The 20,946-nt window shown below is 37.1% G+C and overlaps 1 protein-coding gene across 13 annotated transcripts in view; it reads right to left on the bottom strand.

Annotated features, from left to right (window-relative positions):
- PARD3 (par-3 family cell polarity regulator) overlaps nucleotides 1–20,946 on the bottom strand; it is a 445,322-nt gene that overhangs the window by 233,181 nt on the left and 191,195 nt on the right. For 8 of the 13 annotated variants that reach the window (XM_071428678.1, XM_071428674.1, XM_071428686.1 and 5 more), the window contains exon 5: nucleotides 18,142–18,273. The exons of the other annotated variants lie outside the window; for them this stretch is intronic. In XM_071428678.1, coding sequence (XP_071284779.1) covers nucleotides 18,142–18,273 — 132 coding nt within the window. The remainder of the gene's footprint in view (nucleotides 1–18,141; nucleotides 18,274–20,946) is intronic. 13 annotated transcript variants of the gene reach the window in all.

The raw sequence follows: 20,946 nt of genomic DNA, 5'->3' as shown, positions 1-20,946 counted from the left end.
CATCTATTTACAGGCTCAGAATGATTCCCTAGTATTAATATTTAGAATCTTTTTGCAGTTTGATTAAAACAAAAACAAACAACAAAACTTAAATATCTCGCACACATGTATTCCAAAAAATGGAGGAGTAAGTTAAAAACAAAGTGATGAAATTTGCCAGTAAAATTTAACTTTGGTTTAAAACAATCTTTTAAAACATGATCAATGAGTTTTGTGAGGCTTCACTATATTACACTGGTGGACTGAGAATCCTGGTGACTGAGGAAATTGAAATACAAATAAATGCAAGATAAAGAATTCTGAGAAATGCAATCTAGCCTAAGCTTCAAAGGGAAGAATCTTGAAAAAAGTAGCACCTCTCAAAAACAAAAACCAATAAACCATCAAAAAACCAGCAAAAATTACCATACATTAAATAAATAGTCTGTGATAATACTGAGGTATATTTAATATATCTGGTTTTAACTGCAGCATGAAATAATTCTGCATCAAATTTAGCTCTAAAAGTATTTTCAAATAGCAATTCCTTTAGTCTTTTGCCCTCTTGGGGTAGTATGGATGAATATTAATGTAATAAGTACTTCTTTATACTGTAGATGAATAAAACAGAAGAAAATGGGCAACAGTATGGCATCAAATATTAATGAAGAAAATTAGTCAAAAAGCATTAAGTAGCAGTGAAAACAACAGATTACTGGAAAGATTACATTACTTCTCTGTCTTATTTACCAGCTCCACAACAACACTGGAGAAAGCAGACATGGAGTGGGCCAATGATGCAATATATAGGCAGCTAACCTACAGTACTATTGTTTGGAAAAGTACTATATTTTATTTGTTTTAAACTAATTTCTGGCCTGCCTGACCTACACATAGCACAGAGTCTGAAATGCCGGAAGTGGAGAAGACAACTGCATTTCCACTTGTATGTCTCTTTGGACATGACTAGAAAATATTTCTCCTCATGGTGGAAAATCCATGTAGGAAGGTGGCTTGGAAACCCAGCAAAAGAGTGTGAAGTGTGCAGCCTGTGGATGTGGAGGGGAACAGAGATACCAATGCTCATCCACTGTTAGCCTGGCCATACAAGAAGGACAGAGAGGGGACTTTACTGACTTGTAGCAAGTATGAAGGAACATCCCTCCACCTTTATGAAAAAAAACCAAAACTGCATCTTGCCACTCACCAGAGACCACTGTGAACATCAGGCAGAGCAAGGCACAGATGCACACACAAGAAGCACCCATCCAGTGGTGCATATGCTGCAGCAAACAGAGTTAATCACGGCAAAGCTGGAAGCTTTCTGTCTATGGGGCTCAGGTAATCTAAATAGTAGCTGAGTACAAGGGAGTTTCCTGCCAAAATGAGGTAGTAAAGAAGAACAAAGGATGTATTTAAAAATCTGCCTTTATCTATAAGAAAATTCTGTAAGTAATACACAAATATCGAGCTGCTATATTCTACACAGGTAAGAAAAGAAGGATTAAATGCTGGATAGGGGAAAAGATAAGAACAGAACTTCCATGTGGTACAAATCCATGTAGCTGGAAGAAAGAGGGTAAAATGAGGCTAAATATCAGGAAAAAATCCTTAATGGAGTGATAGATCAGATTTTGAAAGTCTCCCAAGGGAAGAAGTAGAATCCCCACTGCTCAACACATGTAAAAGCAGCATGGACAAAGAACTACAAGATAGGCTACAGGGAATAACTCAATACATAGCAAGAGGATGGCTCAGATGACCTAATAATATAACAGGATTTAAAATGAGTAGATAATTCTATTATCATTAACCACATTCACAGTAGTACAAGCTAAAACACTGTTGCTATGGCAATCAATCCTTATGCATGGTTGCAGAAAATGACTGAGATACAAGGGATGGAAATGAATTGAACCAGCCCTTCCCATCCTCAATTAATTCAACACACCAGTCAGCTGGGAAACCACCTAAGACTGAAGTTTACATCGAGCTTCCCACAAGCCTTTTAAAATATACACTAAAGTACAGCTGAGTGTCTGGCATTCAAATGTAGGTTATCCTTAGATTTACACAGTTAGTTAAAATTCAAGGTAAGAGCAAGGCTCCAGTTCAGAGGGGATGCTGCTAGAAACAGATGGATTGCTCTCATCATTACATTTGGAATACTTAATACTACTTGAATTCTCTCAGCCCAAGGTAAACTGACACTATGGAAAGACCAATGCATGCATGGTTTTGCTCTCATGGTATTACAGCTCCATCTCATGAGAATATGAGACAACTTGCTTTCCATGTAAAGGCAAGAAAAAAAGACACCAGAGGTGACTGGCACTTTCTAACAGACCATAGTACTGAAAGCACCCTGCTTCTTATTCTTACTTTATACTCACAACTGAAAACACAAATTTTTAAGAATCAAGCCACAGGATAACAAATAATCAGCAGTCTCTTGATTACATATTATCAACTCTAAATCAACTCCAAGTTTTTACAGAGTAATAAAAACATGCACATCTCTCAGTACACTGGGAAATTGATACCACTTTTGCTCACTCAGCTTCTCTTTACTTAAAGTAACAGAATATTTGTCAGGAAATCGGGAATTTAAACTTGACAGTAATAAAATCCTTAGAGCTGGGGAAAATTTTGAAATTCAAATTTGCAAACATGTAATTTAAGTAATTTCTGGTACCAGTAATTTGAATCTCTACTAGTAAATGGGGAAAATACCACTAAGTTTTTTAATGACAACTGATAATTAAAAATAAGCACTAACAGTCCCTCTAAAACAAAAAAAAAAAAAGTTTACAGCGAGACACAACAAGAATTGAGTAGAAATGAAAGCTCGAATACCTAGAGGGAAAACCACCATGCCCTTCCAGTTCTGGAACACAGTAAAAGGTGGTTACAGTGGTTTTAGGAAAAGCTAGAGGCATATGCAGACAGAAGAGAAGTGATCCAATTCTGCTCCTTGTAAATTCACAGCAACACTTCCTTTCAAAAAAAGTTTCTCAGGTGAACAAAGTATTACTTTTTTTGGTCTTATGATAATCTACAGTATTTGTAATAATGCAAAGCAGCCCACACAAAGAGAGGGGGCACTACAGATTACAGGAGCCACATATTCAAAAAGGAACATGTTTTTACCTGCTAGTGCTGGTATTTTAATGTAATCCTTACTCAGTGTTTTGTGCAGCACTACACAAAATATTCATTAGAAACCAAGAAGGGGGGAAAGATCAAAAGGGAAGCAAGTCCATATTCTGGTCTGAAAATCAACTAAGACGAAGGAAGTACACCAGGTGGTAAATACAAACTCTAAAATCCCCAATTACAAATATTTGAAAGAGGCTAAAAAGCAACTAGCGTGCTTTTAAAAAGCCACTAAATTTGACCTTAAGGAATGTATTATATTTTAAATGAGAGGCAAAATATGTAAGTCCAGAAAAAGATCAGAGCAGCAGTGGAGCTCTCAATACTCTCAAACGCATCCAGAAGCAAAACATTTGATAAATGTCCTATACAACTACCCTTGTACATTAAATATTTATTTACACAATGTAATCTTTTGTTAAAAAATTATCAGGGATAATCAGAGAAAATGACTCAAGTACTATCACAACATTCTTGAAATGCTAGAACATGCCTGACTTCGTGGGACATTTATTCAATTGATGAAGATAGATCATTTTGATTGAAAACAGCCCATGACACACTGCTTGTATAGTTTGTTTCTATTTTAATGTATTTCATTAGTATTTTTCTTGGAATTTAAACAAAAACCTTCCCGCTCGTGTGAGCTTCAAGTCATTACTGCGAGAACTTCAGCCAATGTTTCATGAGAAAATTACTGAATTATGTCTGTTTATGATTATAACACAGATTTCTCAAGAAAATTGTTCCCTCCTGGGCATTAAAAACTAAATGAGTATGAAAGACTAGAATGTGTTGAATGTGATCAAGCTAGCTTTTCCCGCCAAAATGCTTCAATTTAATCCAAAAGTAATTTTTTGAAACTTAAACAAAGTCTAATAAGTCTATTTCACTTCCAAAAATGACATGCATTTACTAGGAGACTCAATATAAAGAGATCATTAAAAAAAATCAAAATGTCAAGGCCAAGAATTTTATTATGCAACTGCTGTAAATAATTCTTTTTTTTTTTTTAATATAAGTTCATGGATGACTCAAAAAGAGCATGTGTGAGAAAGAGAAAGCAATCCCAGTGCAACTGAGAAATTAAACTGAAAAATTAAAGCGAGGAGCCAAAAAACAGACACACAGATGGTAAAAACTGGCAAAAATTAAATGTAAAAATCATGCTCTTAAGTACCAACAGATGCAGTGACTTTAAAATATTACTCCTTGAGGATACACAAAGACAATAAGCCCAGATTGTGACTCCTGGGCCAGTCTACTGCTGTGCTACAGTCCCAAAGTACACTGTACTGTATGGAGAAAAAATGATGTGTCAGGGACAGTGATATCTGCTCTGCCAGTCTACTAAAACAGAAGGGAAGCAAGTTAAACTATCCCACACTGTGAAATTAATGTCTTCGGGGGGAGGAGAAAAAATTAACTTTGTCACTGAGATTAGAGAGGTGACTTGCAGAATCCATTTACAGATTTATAATACTATAGAACTGAGCATGAACTGGTTATTTGAGCATTTCTGAAACATTCCTTCTCGAAATGATATTCAAGCTTCTTGCTCCAGATGCAAGCAGGACTGGGCTTGCCAGATTCCAGTTGTTAAACACTGCCACACTAACAGCTTTGCTGACCCCCAATCTTATTAAGGGTCTCCTAGATTTTAATCACCACAATTGCCTAAAAGCTATCCCAGTTTAGACTACCAGCATTAAAACAGGGAAATTAATCCAGGATTTGAAAATCAAGAAATTGATGTGTAAGAACTATATGTTTGAAATTCAGCCTTTCCTGAAAGATTTCCTTAGAAACTAAAATTGAATAATTATTATTATTATTTTAAAAACACATGATTTTTTCCAGATCACCAACTTTCCAAAAACATCAATTTTCCAGATTGTTAAATGAATTCAGTTGATGATGGTCTGCATGACTGAACAAATCCAGCATCTTATGCCATCACTGTCATTTCAGGCTAGCTGTAGAAAAAACCATAAAGACCACTGCTTTTTGCAAGGCTAAAAAACAGAGTCTAATTTTAATAAAAATTTCTATTTATTTACTACCTCTTCCAGTATGCAGAAGTTTACACTGGGCACTTTCTTATCTAAAACAATTACTGATGCTATCAAGATAAGCACAAAATATAAGGAAAACTACTGAGAACTCAGCAACATGAATGCTTAAAAAATTACATTAAAAAGCTTTGACTAAAAGTTTTAGAAGCTATACACAGACACATGTTAACACAGAGATATATGTGTATGTATATGCATGTCATCAGTGACAACACTTTAAAATAGTGTTCCTAAAAATGAGCAGTTAATGAATTGCTCTGTATTTCTAGTATGCAAACAAGTATGGACCTGTACTTCATTTAACTCCAGTGTTTATATTGATGAGCAATAACAAAACCGAACTATAAAAATGAGCATGAAGGTTTGCTGTGTTCTAACTGGCAAACAAGGATAGCATCACAAATCACATGAACTTTATCTCTGTAGAGTCTCCTGGCTGAGATGACCCCGAGAGGTTCCACTTCTCAGCAGAACACCCAGCTAGAGCGAGCCCCAGCAGCTGCATTTGCTCTGCTGAAACGGCCCCAGGGTGGTTTCGAAGCGACTCCCACCACCCAGAACAGTCCCAGCTGCACTCAGCAGAGGCAAGAACTGCTCTGGTTTCACCCAAGCTTTCTGAGGTTTGGCTCTGGAGTAAGACGAGTCAAAGCGTGCCTGACACCAACACGCTCAAAGCCCCAGGGGCCACCATGGGAGGGCACAGCTCTTCAACTGCGCCTCCTTTTATTTGACATGCACAAAGTGCCTCCAACATGAGAAGCCATAAAATTAAACAGTCATTAAGGCGCTGTGCTGCAATGGTGTAGGTAGATATGTGGGTTCACAGTGACTATAATATATCAAGTTTTTTTTTCCCCTACGTATTTCCCAGCCTACATCCCAGTATTTTCTGCTGTCCTCTGACACACCAGTACGGAGCTGAAGTGCCTCCTACCCAATCTTCAGTTTTTAAGACTGACATTTAATAATTTAGAGAAAAAAAACCTGTCAGAGTCCTTGAGCTACAATTAATTTCCATAATGCCACAATACCCACTATCCTACTGAAATATAATATTATGTCTCTTGCATGGAGAACAGTTTTAAAGACCTTTAAGTCACCAGAAAAGTTCGTCAGTTCTGATGAGAGGATGAGTTAAAAGAGTTTTCATGAAGAGAAAGCTATTTATAGTGGTAAAGTGTAACTACAAGGAAGAACGACTGATGGGCTTGCTTTATGAAGTCTGTGCTTTGCTGTAACAATTATTGCCTAGAAAACCAAGATAAATAAAAATGTCATGATGGAATAGTCAATGCAACTTGCATTAATTTTAAGCAGAGATGCTCACAGATATGGCCACTTTCTTTTGGGACATTTAATTTAGTCTGTGCTTTGGATAAATTAGTGGAAATTATAAGCAATTATGAGTTCCTACACATTGGGAAAGTAAAGATTTTTGAAGACAAATGAGGGTACCGCAAAAGGAAGAGGAAATTAAGATTTGAAACAAAATGACTGAACACTGGCTTCCTGCCTAGTATTTTGAAGAAACAGTAAGAGAACCAGAGGCTTTGATCATACTGGGTACCTCACTCCACACATGTTTTTTGCATAGTCTGTAAAAATGCCTGCAGTACACAAACCAAAAGATAATTTTTTCCCCACTCATTTTAGCAATAATTTTATATGTATACTGCCCTGATTTTTAAATTGCGAAAACAAGCAATATTTTCAAAGGCAAATTAAAAAAATAGCCAACTGATTTTTCTCAAATTCATAAATAGTCAACTCTTGGCTAGAAAAAGCAGCATAAAAAATTTCAATCCAAATGAAGTTGAAGGAACCACATGCAGATGGCATGAAACTAATATCTTAATATGGAATCTGGGCAACAATTCTTATTCTTAAAATATCACATTCAGGGGATCAAAATTACAAGTAGTATGTTCTTGAAAAGTAAAATCTTCACAACAGTTTATTACAGAAACTCTTTTGTTCATCCAATCAATTGCTTCTTCATGGAAACATTAGTGCTGGTTTTGCTTTAATTCTGTGTATTCTGAGTATGGAATCTCCCTCATCCAGAGTAACTGCATCGGTTGCACATTGATGTTCTTTCTTTGGCACAGGTATTCAGCAAAAAGCCTCAGCAGTGGCACAGGGCAGCTGGCATTTAATGCTTGGGGCTTTTGAAAAGATTTTTAATTATTTATTAAATCAGATCAAATAAAAGTATTTACAAAAAATAGGGGTATTTTTGTTTTTTCTGTGGCATATATAGAAGTAAATAACTTCTTCCTATAGCCCCATTTCCTAATCAACTTAGTTCCTTTTGTCCCTGATCACCCCTTCCCTGGCCCTGGATAGGAAGTTGACCATTCCATATGCAACTCCAAGTAGTTTCAAGATCAATTTAGAAAGGACTTATTTTCAAATGAACCATTGAATGAACTGGTGGGGCTGGCCTATTATCTCCTTTTCTCACCCAGTTATACTGAGGAAATAAATTAGGATCTTATGGTATCTCACATCAACCAGGTCATATTACGTAATTGCATTCACTCAGTTGCTGCACTCTCTAAATCACGCTGTGTCGCTTCATGAGAACCATGACATTTCTCAAAGTATCCTATAAATTACAGTAACCACTTAATACAGCCAGAGAGTACTACATTCAATAATGAAATGCTCATACTTAAGCAATAAAATCAAGATTAAATTTAAAACCCAAAATAAAACAAAAACCCAGACAAATTACTTCCACATAACTCAATTATTAACTCTAAGTTACACAGTATCATTCCTATTTACAGCAAAGTGCAACCATGTCATTAAAATGACCTGTCCACACAGGATTTTAAGGAGTAAGCACCTTTCCTATTTCCATTAATGGAAGATAAAATAACTATCACTTCCACAACAGAAAGGATAAACTTGGCCCTTTTCTGAAAGCATCTTCCTCACAATTAGTGAAAAAAAAATCACAGAAAGAAAAAATATGAAAATCATCCTGTTATTGTTCAATAAATTTGGTAAATATGTGTTTCCCATTCATATAAAATCCTTCTTTTTCCCTTGCCCAAAATAACCACTTTGTCTTTATTTTTGTTCTGCTTGGAGTTAACTGACTGGCCAATCTCAGCAGCGATTTACCTGAACCTCCTCAAAAAACTCTAAGGAGAAGCCAAGAGCTCTCACATCCATGTTTCCAGTCCAGAAAAGTCTATTTTAGGGCAGGAAGTACTTTTATTTTAGTGTAGGAAGGACTAAAACTTCCATTACAAATTAATAATATAAATATTACTTTAAAATAAGTAACATAAGCCATTTAGAAGAAAAATTCTATCAGCAAGAAAATCAGAGCATAAAAAAAAAATAAAGGCACTTATTTTTCTATTTAAGGTCAAGAAAATTCTACAGCATGAATAAGGTTAACTAAAAATTAGGCTAATGTGAAGTTTAAGCTAAGACCAGTCTGGGTTATAATGCAGACTTATAAAAGCTTGCTTTGACAACAAACCCAAGCAAATTGTGGACCTTGGGTTTTCTTATAAATTGAAAGGAACAAGAAAATAATTCATTGAAGGTGACAGAGCACTGGAAAAGGCTGCCCAGAGGGTTTGTGAAGTTTGCTTCCTCAGAGATATTCAAAACCTGCCTGGATATGATTGTGTGCAGCCTGCTCTAGGTGAACCTGCTTTAGCAGGTGCTTGGACTACATGGACTACAGAGGTCCCTTCCAAGCCCAATCATTCTGTGGTTCAGGGAAAAAAACCCAAAACTACAGCATCTGGGATAGCCTTCTGATTTTGAATGGTGTCTTTCTGATAAAACATAGGAAAAAACCAGCATCAAGACTGTACAAAATAAAACAGGAAAGGGATTTAGGGAATAGAGTGTAGAGATGGCACCTCTTTCCTTCCAAGGAATTGGCTCCTCCCCCATAGCAACTTGTATTACAAACTATTAATAAGCACATACACAGGAAGAAGAGAAAGAGCAGAGAAAATAAGAATACAAAAGGAAAGGGGGGAAAAAGGTAAAACACCAACACCATGTACTGCCAGTACCACCTTCTGAAACAAAAATGCATGATTTCTTTTTAAGCCTTGAAGACACAAGCAATCACATATTTACACTTTGGTTAAAAGGCTAGAATGCAGAACGAGCATAATGTGAATTTTAAATTAAGAATACTTTACCAGGAAGGGCAAGGGAGAATCCTCTATAGACACAATTAACAGAATTGCTTTAATACACTTAAAAGTTTTAACCTTTGTGGTCTTTGAAGTGAACAGTGGAACTGCATCTATTTCAGGTTTGCACCAAAGGGCTGTACTGCCCTGAAAAGTTTTACAGTGCCGTAAACTAATGAAATAAATTATCTTAATTTGGTTAGATCTATTTTCATTAACTGTATTACCCACTGAGGGAATGAGGACAAATTTTAATTTTACTAATGTATTTCAGTTGTGCACTACTGTGGCACTCTGTAATTGAGGCTCCTGCTCAGTGCTGCTCACTCGGGGCCACGTCTCCCCTCTTTGCCAGGCAGGGAGGGCTGTGCAGGGGGGAAGTTGTGACCATCACCATCCCAAGCTGGCCTGAACGGGACAACTCCTGCCACATTCCCATCAGGACTGCTGCAGACACAGCACAGTAGCACCAACAAGCACATTATGAAAACAGAAAGCATTTTTGTTATAAACAAGTCATGGGGATATATTATATACACCCAGAGTAGAAAGTAAACATATGAGCAGAAAGACCTTTTTCACAGCATGAAGAAAGAAAACCAAGAAGAAAAAAACACTGGACACATTCTTTGACAAAAATCTTTTCCAGGGCCATTAATGGATTTTCAGATGTCATTATCTGACCTGCTGCCATGGACAGACAGAAGTCTAAAAAGAATGAGATAATATTGTTCCACAAAATATTTAGGTAACAGTCAAAAAACTAACAGTAATAATTAATAGAAAGCTTCCTACAGGATCTCTCTGCAATTTTAGAGAGTATTATTTATACTGCTGATATGGTATGTTCATTACCATAAATTACCATAACAACAGGATTATTTAAACAGCTTGGTCCAAAAGGGCAGAAAAATAGCAGTCTGTGGTTACTAGCAAGTCAGAAAACACTTTTCATGTGTGACAACACTTTCCAAAAAGTTTCTGCAAAACAGACAGCAGCAGAGACAGAGTTGTGCTATCTCACTCCTTTCAATGTTTGTCAGGCTGCACCTGCAGAACTGTGTTGAGTTCTGGCTGCTACAGTCCATGAAAGACAAGGATGCACTGGAAAAGGTTCAGAGGAGGCCCATGAAGATGATTAAAGGGTTGGAAAGCATGCACTGTGAAGAAGGACTGAGGAAGTTAAGTCTTTTTTCCCTGGAGAAGGCCCAGGGGGACCTCACCACGTTATCTGAGTACTTAAATGGTGGCTACAGAGAGGACAGAGGCTTTCTGTTCACAAAGAGAGCACACAAAGAGAAGACAAGGGGCTACAGATACGAGTTGCTTCAGGCAAGATTTCATCTTAATATCAGAAAGATTTGGTGGTAGTGGTTTTTTTGGTTTGGTTTAATTCAAGATTTTTGGGGATTTTGTTATAGTCAGAACAATCCATTACTGGATGAACCTCCCTAAGAACACGATACATTCCCCATCACTGGACAGGGTACCAGACACTCTCACCTAGGCTCTCCTTGCCATAAAAGGTAGGACCAGGTCACCAGGTATCTTCCAATGTAGGCTACTGATTCTTTAAATTTCTGACCAGTCCATCATCTGCCTATACTTAAACATCTTTGAGAGTGAGACTGTTTGAGTGTGAGGATATACACACCTAAACATGATGCATGTCTTTTTTCTATGATAATTAAAAACCATGAGTATTTTTGTTAAATTGCCATTTCTGCCTTTGGTTTGGCTTTTTTTTTTTAATTTTTTAAATGTGGACACATATGGAGTTACATTCTGCCACTGAATTCATATCTACACAGCAGCATATAACTGAAAGCAGACTGTAGCCCCCAACTGCCTCACCTATTTAATACACAGTATGAAATGACATATTATTTTTGAAGGGAGAACAAGATAGATGCCAGCATGAAACAGTGTTTATGAAAGCATCACCACTACAGCTGTCCCCAAGCAATAAAGCTGTTTATTCCAACCTCCTACCTCATATAAACTGAAATCCTCAGCACTGAAAAACAACTTCAAATCTGTTCATGACTCCAAGACAAATAAGAAAAGACTTTTCTCTCCAAAGTATACAATTATGGTCATGTCCAGAAATAGCCATTTTCTATGAAACTGCACGGACTTATAAATTTCACATTAATATTTTCTTGACACTAATGCATACTGCATTGGTTGTATCTTGAAATTTGATTCTATCTCTGTACATACTGATGCATTCGGCATAAAAATAAGTCCTTTCTTTAAGGCTTCTCTGTTTCTGTGGTTATACACAAACATTCAGAGAATATTTAACAAATATCTGTATTAACATATTCACATCTAAGGTTTATACAAGAAACCACAGATATTCTTTTGAGTTCAGGAGACATAAAAAGTCTTCCATGGGTGTAGGAATACAAAAAAAAATCAGAAAAAATATCAAGACAGGACTTAAAAATCAAATTTAATTGAAATGCATAGCATTTTCTCCTATCTAATAAAAGCAACAGAGGGAGAACACTGAAACTAATCTAGAGAATTATTACTAAATTGTGGTCCCATACACATCAGTGATACCTCAATACCACAACAGTCTTATGGGAAGTCAAATGCTATTAGAAATTGCATACAAATTTTGACCATATTACATATACAAAATATTCCATAGGGGTGATTGGTCAAAGAAAGAAGGAGGAAAAAAATAAGGAAAACGCTTATTATAAAACGCTTCTTTAGTAACAGCTCCAAGATGTCACGTGCTATTCTGGCAGCCAGACAGGGCATTTGGCTGCCTCAGACCACTGCCCTTACTGAGTTGTAATGGTCCCTCTTCATGCTGAGTGCAGGCTGAGAAGCCAGCACTTGATAGCTTACATTTCATCCAAACATTTGAGCTCCTATGCTGAAATAGTTCACATCTTGCCAATATAAAGAAATAAAGGGAGCACTCCATACCTAATTACCTGTAGCAGCAGCAGCTAAGAGAAAATACTCTTTGGCCAAAACAAGATTTCCATCATCTTCACAGTACAAAATCCAGAAGAAACAACTGCTGCAGCTGTCAGGGTGTTGACAGCCCTATCAGAGTGAAGCCAGTGTGATCACAGGCCCAAGAACCCATCTCAAGTAGGAAAAAAACCCTTTATTTGCAAGTGGATATGGGACTGAGGATACTTTGAACTCCTGCAGGGGCACCTTGAGGTCTTCCAACCAACTCTTTACTAACACATACCTTAAGTAAATCCTCCACCAGTGCACTGGTCACTTCAACCTGCCCCTGGTTACAACTATGCACAATTCCTGAATATTAAATCATGTGCCAAGCCAGAAACAAACAAACACATGCCATTTGGTTACATTTGCTCCTCCCATGATCAGCCTCAGCATTCTTGCCTAGTTTCACAAATGCTGGGCAGCCTCATGGTCACACACACATACATTCCCTGCATTTCACACAGGACCTCCACTGACAACTCCCCAAAAAGACAGCTCTCTGCACTATGCCTAGAGCTCTGAACACTTGCATTTCTCTATTTTTGTGAGAGATATCCTTTATAGGGAGTATGATAAGCTTTAAAACTATCTTTGTGTTTTACAATGTATATGCTGCCATGGTTCCATGTTCATTAAGGCTGTTATCACAAGAGACTACTTATGAAGTGCATGGTCCTTGGAGAGAGAGGAAAGCAATAGAATCTATCCTGGCATTTTACAGAGTAATGGATAACCAGTTAAAAAAGATCACCCTAACTGAAGCCTAGCTATTCCTTTTTCCAAATCTTAAAGCCCAACTCGTTATAATGACAATAATTTTACTGCAGTTTTCAATCTCTACATGTGAGGAGTTTGAGATAAGAGCCTCCACCCCTGAGCCTCCCCATCTTCAGGCCATGAAACAGAATTCAGAGACCCTTCCACTGCAGTTACAGTCACAATAAAAGAAAAAACCTAGAGAAAAAAAAAGCCAAAATACACCTGTCAGACAAGGAGAAGCACAAAAGAGGTACACTAGTGAAAACAAAAACATATACATTAGCCATAACACTGTGAAACATTTAGAAATAAGCAAAATAAATGAGCAGCATTACTGCCTTCTTTCTTAAAGCATGACATAGAAACAGGTTTTTCATTGTTACATGAAAATTTGACAAATCCACATTAAATTAGTGGTTTAAATTCACCGACCTATTTCTGAAGCTTTGATTTTATTTTTTTTTTAACTGACAGTGCTGAAACGCATTAATTTATAGTATCCAAATGTTTGAAGAGAACATATTCAATCATATTAAAAGCAGGCCTTATTTTGCTGAAAATACAAGCTGAAGGCAGGTACTCTACAGCTGGAGATACAAGACCCATATGCTACTGCCACGTCTGATCCTGCTGCAACAGGAACCAGAGGAACTGAACCAGATTACTATGGACAGATGTCATGAACAAAAATAACTGAGGGAAGTGTTCCACACAGCACATTTCTGCTCAAGAAGAGAGCATTAGTAACCAGCTTCTCTTGCCATTTAGAACCAGCTTCTCTTGCATTTGAGTTGCTCTAGTCTGGCTTTTGCTGGATACCAGAAAGCTACAGGGCACTTAGGGATCAGACACATTCTTCAGTAGTAACTATGAAATTGTACTCCATCTCCTACTTTGTTTTCATGCACCAATAAATACAGATATACACCAAATACATGAATGTATAAAATATATATACCTGTATGTATATAGTACTACATATAGTTTTAACTGCACTAAACTTGTATTTGCAAATCTGATCAACTGCTTCATACTTAAGTGAGGCTGTTTTATGATTTCCTCTCCTGCTGTCCCCGCACCCATTCCCAACCAACTGAGCAAGGAATGTTTCAATTCATGGTGTCTTGTTTGTTATCAGTTCCAATATTTGACTAATAAAACAAAAATGACCATGTGAGACAAAGTTTCTGTGGACCTAAACTTCAGGAACTGGTGAAAACTTTAACTCTTTCACACATTCCCTTTCATGTCTCCCTGGTATGAAACAGCATGAGGCCAGATTTGATCAGGGCCCAAGCAAGTCTTGAGGTGAACTGAGGGAAGAAAGAGTTCTCAAATAAAAGTGACATTACCACATATATGAATAAATTTCAGAGAAAATAAGATTTTTCAACTATTCTTTAAAGTTTGGTTGCTGTGGGGAAAAGGAAGGTGTTGTGGAGGTCAAGGCAAAGAATAAAAACCAACTTTTTCTTTTTTAATATATTTCAAAATCAAATTAAAGATTGCACCTTTTTTTTTCCCTAGTACTTGACAATCTGTAAAAAAGAATTAATTGAGTGAAAGAGGAAAAAATACAATGATAGAATCACAGAATGTTTTGAGCTGGAAGGGACCTTAAAGATCACCTCTAGCTCCAACCTCTCTGCCATGGACAGGGACACCTTTCACTAGACCAGGTTGCTCAGAGCCCCATCCAACCTGGCCTTGATGGGATGGGGCATCCACAACTTCTTAGAGCAACTAGTTTCAGTGCCTCACTGCCCTCCTAATGAAAAGTTTATTTCTTATATCTAATCTAAATCTATTCTCTGTCAGTTTAAAGCCATACCTCCCCTTTGTCCTATCACTACATGCCCTCGTAAAAGTCCCTTAAAAATCCTTACCTTTCTAAAAGCATTCTGAAACTGAATTTGCATTTTTGGCTCCATAGTGGTGAAATTATTCTTTGGTACAGAGTTTCACATAATTTATCTCATGGGCTTGAGAAATACCAGAAGTTACTGAGAAACACATGGATCATTTGCCCTGTGGACAACCAGAGGGCTCTGGAACTGAGAACAATTTCTAGGCAGATATAGCTAACCAGCACATACAAGCATAACACCTTAAAGGACTTGTAAACCAGACAATCTTTTCCATTTATTTGATGTATCACTCTAATTTACTAGAGCCCAACTAAAACTCCACAAATACAAGCAAAAGCAATTACTGCCAGACATTTTAACAGGCTTCATACATTCCTCCATTTTTAGGCACAAAAACCCAGAAAAGTTTACAGAACTATTTCTCTAACACCTACTTGAACATATCTAATTCTATGCCCTTATTAATCCCTGCTACAGTGGTTTATAATGGTTTCCCAGAAACAATGTCTCTTGTTCCATCTTCAGAATGAGCTGTGATGCTACAGAATTACAGTTTGCTCCCTACTGCTGTTTATAGGAAATGAGGTGTTGTCCACACAAAAAATAACTGTACTTCTTTGGCACATCACACTTTCAAAAAGTAATTCCAGTGAATATTCCTTTATGCTAGAAGGTGACAAAGATCATCCTGCAATTCTTTCTTGCCTCATATTCAAAAGAAAGAGATGAGGCCAGCTTTGAGAGAAGTAATTGAAGCCCAGACAGAAGAACCTTCATCCAACAAAAAGTCTCTGGAGTCTGCAAGATGAACTCAATGTTTTCCACTCAGCACTCTTCTCTGAAGAGCCATAAAGGCATGTTAGAGCAGGATATTAATACCCCTGGTATCTGGGGGTAATGGGCTCTGCCCTACAGGTTTCTTGGCACTGTTGCTGCCTTACCCTTGGTGCCAGACCTGCTGTCTGCTACTCTTTATGCACGTCCTGGCAGGGTGCACAGAGCACTCCAGCCTCTCCACAGCTCTGCCAAGCACACAACAACACAACTGGAAGTTGCTAAATTAATTGATTATGCCAGATTGCAACCTTGTTGCCTGAGCTTCCTCTTCTCAGAAGTGAAGGTTTAACCAGTGGGAAATAACATCCCACAGTGGATACCAAAGAAGATGTTAAAATGCCAAAAGGTGTGGAAGAATATCTCTGTCTGCAGCTACTCCACCCCCTACCAGGCCCTTCCCTTCTTCCCTATAGTGCATCCCACTCTCCCAACAGACTTTGTTCTCCTGTATGTGTCCTGCTAAAAAGATTTCAGTCTAACCAATTATCCTGCTAGATGAAATTGCAAAAGGATCCTGATCTTCCAGGTACATGCAGAATCATTAACATATTCAAAGAATAAACTATCTCTCTTAATAAAAAACACCACTACAAACAAACAAAAACAAAAAGCAGAGAACTTGCTCTAAAGAAACATCACATTTACAATTTCAAACTGTGAACAGTTGACTCTGCTAACAAATATGCTTCCAGTCTACCATTACTGGCAAATTATTTACCTAATTGGTGAACAAATGGAACTAGTTAAGCTGTTCAGAGACTAAAATCAACACAAAGCTTAATATGAGACATCATATATTAAAATTTCATGTACCCAACATTTTACAAGATGATCACTATTAAGATTTCTAATCCAACTTCTTTTGCTGAGACAACAGTTTCATTAAGTGCCACAGTGCGAACCTAACGATGCATGGAAATCTGCCTCAACAACATCAAACAAGCAGAACTGACACAGGAGGTGCCTTCAAATCTGGGCACTGACTTTGCCTTTCAACAAAGGCTGACACAGAGACAGCAACTCACTTCATCCAACCTAACACTGCATCTTCTTGGAGGAAAACAGCAATGGAAGGAACGCTGACATTAAATGTGCAGAGGAAAGAACAGAAAGACCAAAGACAGAATTTTTCTCATAGAACATATAATCAATTTGCTGATAATTACAAGGCATAAAAATAGTTAATAACTCACATTTGGGAGGAGGTTGAGGGGGTTTTTAATACTCTGTGATATTATTTAAGTTCTGTTTAAAATAAGAATGGGTTTGAATAAAGAATGTTTGGAGTATGCTATGATTTGGCAATGCTGAACTTCAAATATCAGTAAGGGATTTATGGGTGCAGATCAGTCCCAGGATACCAGGGATTGGATTCTAACCCTTCCCCTCAATTCACACAGTACAGTGTAACAAACCCTGGGCTGTTTCAAACAGCAAATTTCATTTTGAAGCTCTTCTGTATAAAGCAAATTCTGGGTTTGTGTCCTATTGGTGTAAAATAGAAATATTGTACATTTTTGTTCAATGCAAAAATTCAGTATTTTCATGGCATATTTCATAAAGAAAAAAAATGAGGTAATAATGCTACATATGCACTACCCAACATGTGAGCTTGCTGCTGTATTCCCAATTTCCATATTAAAGATGCATTTATGCATTTTCTGTATACATCTGAAGACACTTCTTTGAAAATTTCAGGCATATACAAAGACATGAAGTGACTGCCAGGTAATGTGAAGCTTATTAATAAATTGAATTATAAAGAAAGAAATTAATTAATTAAAAACAACCATGAAGTGGAACAACTACGTGTCTCAAAAAAGACTAAGATAAAAATCAATATAAATATACACTAAACAAATACAATACTGCCTTAAAATTTATAATTAATGTTTTATGGTGTTAAAAATAACAAGCATTTAAAAGTGCAGTGCCAAAACTGACCCACATTTGGCTACTATGTATTATCATTGTTGGATTTCAATGGCAGCGTGTTTAACATAATAATACTAATTAAAATAACCCTTCTGGTATCAGCTGTGAAGAACAGCAACACTCCATATACTGTAGGAATGTATTTATGAACTCAAAAATGAAATTATTTTCAGGTGTCCATTTCAGTCTTAATGCAGGTTTTTTTTTGAAGCAGAAGGTATCCCATACAAATGTAGACAGCATGCTGCTGATGCTTCTATCATGCTTAAATAGCCTATGTCAGGTAAGAATACACTTCTTTGTAATAGCTTGGAGTAGCATAAAGATTAGATTGATAAAGTAATATATATATATACACATATATATTACCTGTTCTTGCCTCTCCAGCCACTTGTCCACCATGGGATGACTGGCACTTAACGATGAACGAGCATTGTCTCTCTGAAACTGGTTAGACCAGCTACTAGTATCTCGTGGTAGGCTTCTGTAGTTTTCATCTTTCTAGTTTAAAAGAAACAAAAAAGGGTCTTATAAAAAACAACCAGTCCTTGCACATTAACAATGCAGCTGGTTATTAAATGAATACAAGAGGAAGACTGGACCCAAGGACAGTGTGATGGCTCAGCCACTCAAGGGCAAGAGCTCCTGTTCCTTAATGCCAGGGACACCCAAATAAAGCCTAGGTGGGGGTGTAGATCTTCCACCCACTCATGCTTCCCTTCCTCTTTTTCCAACCTCAAACCTCCAGTGCACAGATTCTCAAGTACATAATCAGCAAGGCTTTCAGAGCATCATTCTCCTCAGTTCATTCTCACTGAGAGCAAATGCACCAAATGAGTGCACTCAGTGACCGCTACGGCCACTACATCATTTTCCCAAGTCTCTGTATGTAATCAATTTTACAATCAAAGCAGTCTCACTGCTCCAGGTACTGTCCTTAAAACCAGAATAGTATGCTGTAGAGTTCAAAACTTGAATTTATTATTTCACATAATAATGCTTTGCCTGGTTTGCCTGAAGGTACAAGTACAGTTACATTTGTAGAACAGCAGCAGATGGAGATTGTGCTGACAGAGATACACTGATCCTACTGAGACTGATAATTTTTCTCTTTCTTTTTAATGGATGAATTTGTCTGCACATCTTTCCTACAAGCTGTACAAATTCTTCAGCTTCTAAAGGTTATTAGTCCTTACCCAGTCTGATCACTAAAAGCCAACAAAAGCACAGAGGCATATTCTTAATGATGGGAGTTACCTTTAGCCTGAAGTCAGTGTTACTGATAGCTTACATAGCTTAGTTCCTTCCAACTGAAATAATACATGGAGCTAAAATTCTGCTTAGCTTTTCAAAAGAGAATTATAAATATACTATAATATATATAAGTATACTTCCTTCAGAAGCAGAGTATTTTTTTCCAGTCAATGTTTGTCTATCTTCATGCCAAATCAGATAATTCAGAGAGAGTATCTCTTTTTAAAACAGGACTGTAGTCCTACATATTTTGCAATATTACCACTTTGAGGAATCTCAAAACCCTCTAAAATAATAAACAAACAGGAATGCACATTTGTAGCTAAAAGTTATTATTTTCTTTATTTACAGGACACAGCAGATTTTTGACCCCCTCTTAAATCAATACTTCATTCCATCCGCATATTTCCTTTCCCTATTTGCCACACTGATATTTCTTTGGCTCGGAACAATACTAGTCCAATATTCTAGATGCAGCATCTTACAATTGTCCTTCACAACTTGACAATTCCCTTGCAATTGTCCCTCACAACTTTATTTCTTGTATATATATGACAGGCTTTGCTAAGAAATTCAGGTCTTGGTATAACTGTGAAATAGAGCAGTTTTCAAAAGCTTCCCAGGCAAGACCAAGCTTTTCCCAGGCACATCAAACCTAAGCCTTCTTAACTGATGAGAACTTTTTTTCTTGAAAGATCTTGTAGTATAAGAGAAAGTCTTTGATTCCAAGACATTGACACTTCAATTCATCCAACACAAGATAACCTTGTAAAAATATGTTTGCACAAGTAACCAGCCTAACAAATAACCACCACTAATTACTTTACCCTGCCACAAATGAGCAAAAGCTTTGTGCCTTTCAGCAACTGAAAACAATCTAGTATTCCAGTTCTGGTTAACCACACAGCAAACTAGAACATTGCTCTGTGTCTTGCTTAGAAAGGGAAAGTCAGCTTTGTACAGCAAATGCCATAAAAGCCAAGGAATGGTGTACACAAATTGATTTTGTCCTGTTGCTTCTCCTATTCAATTCTTCTCTTCAGGTGACAGGGGTGGCACAGCTCCTATAAGCCAAAACAACAATTTCTCTTGTGCAAAGTGGTGGGCAGGTATAACAAGAAAATCAGAATCTGACAAAGAAATAAGGAAAAATCATTTTATGCACAAAACTGCCCATACAGTTGGTGCATGCATTATTGTCACCTAACAATAACCCACTACCTGAGAGGCATCACCTAGTCTGAATGAACAGAAATTTCTTCCTATGAAACAAGATGTTTTCTGTATTTCTGTACTTTATAGAGAATTCCATTTTTTATTGATTCCTGCTTACAATGTTCAATAGAAACTTTTTTAAAAGACATTTTTATTTATAAAACACAAAGCCCTCTCTCCACACAGCATCCTTTATGCCTGCACAGGAGCATTTCACAAGAGTAAGAGAGAAGGCAAGATGCTCATCTAGGGATGTGTTGTTCTTCAATTATTTAATCACCAGGTCTCAGGATCACAATGAACAGTCACATTGCACAAAGTTTATATTGGAAATTTGTGCTGCAAAAAGTCTCAAGTATCACAACACTCAGTGTAAGTGAAATTACCTAAGCTAAGAGAGTTAAATTAGGCCTCTGTCTTGTGTAGCTATACTAGCGTCAAGAATTTTGCCAAGAGTTTAAGTCTAATATTATCTGTGCTGACAGAAGAGTACATTCATCCCACCTACCAAAATATTTCTGCTTGTAGCCCACTTCTGTAGAAGATTGCCTTTCTCCTGCAAAGACTTAAATCAGCTTATTTTACACAGAAGACATCCAAGCCACTCAGCAATTTTTTGTGACAGCAGAAATAAAAGCCAGAATGGTAGAGAGATGTGGTTTCTGTAACTCTTTTTGTTTCTCAGCACTTTGACCTCTCACCTTT

This window comes from Agelaius tricolor, unplaced genomic scaffold (genome assembly GCF_023055355.1).
Source record: "Agelaius tricolor isolate 1412-34295 unplaced genomic scaffold, bAgeTri1.0.p SCAF_6, whole genome shotgun sequence".
In the NCBI taxonomy this organism is placed as follows: domain Eukaryota; kingdom Metazoa; phylum Chordata; class Aves; order Passeriformes; family Icteridae; genus Agelaius; species Agelaius tricolor.
The sequence above is the reverse complement of the archived record's forward strand: the minus strand, read 5'-3'. Positions and strand labels throughout refer to the sequence as shown.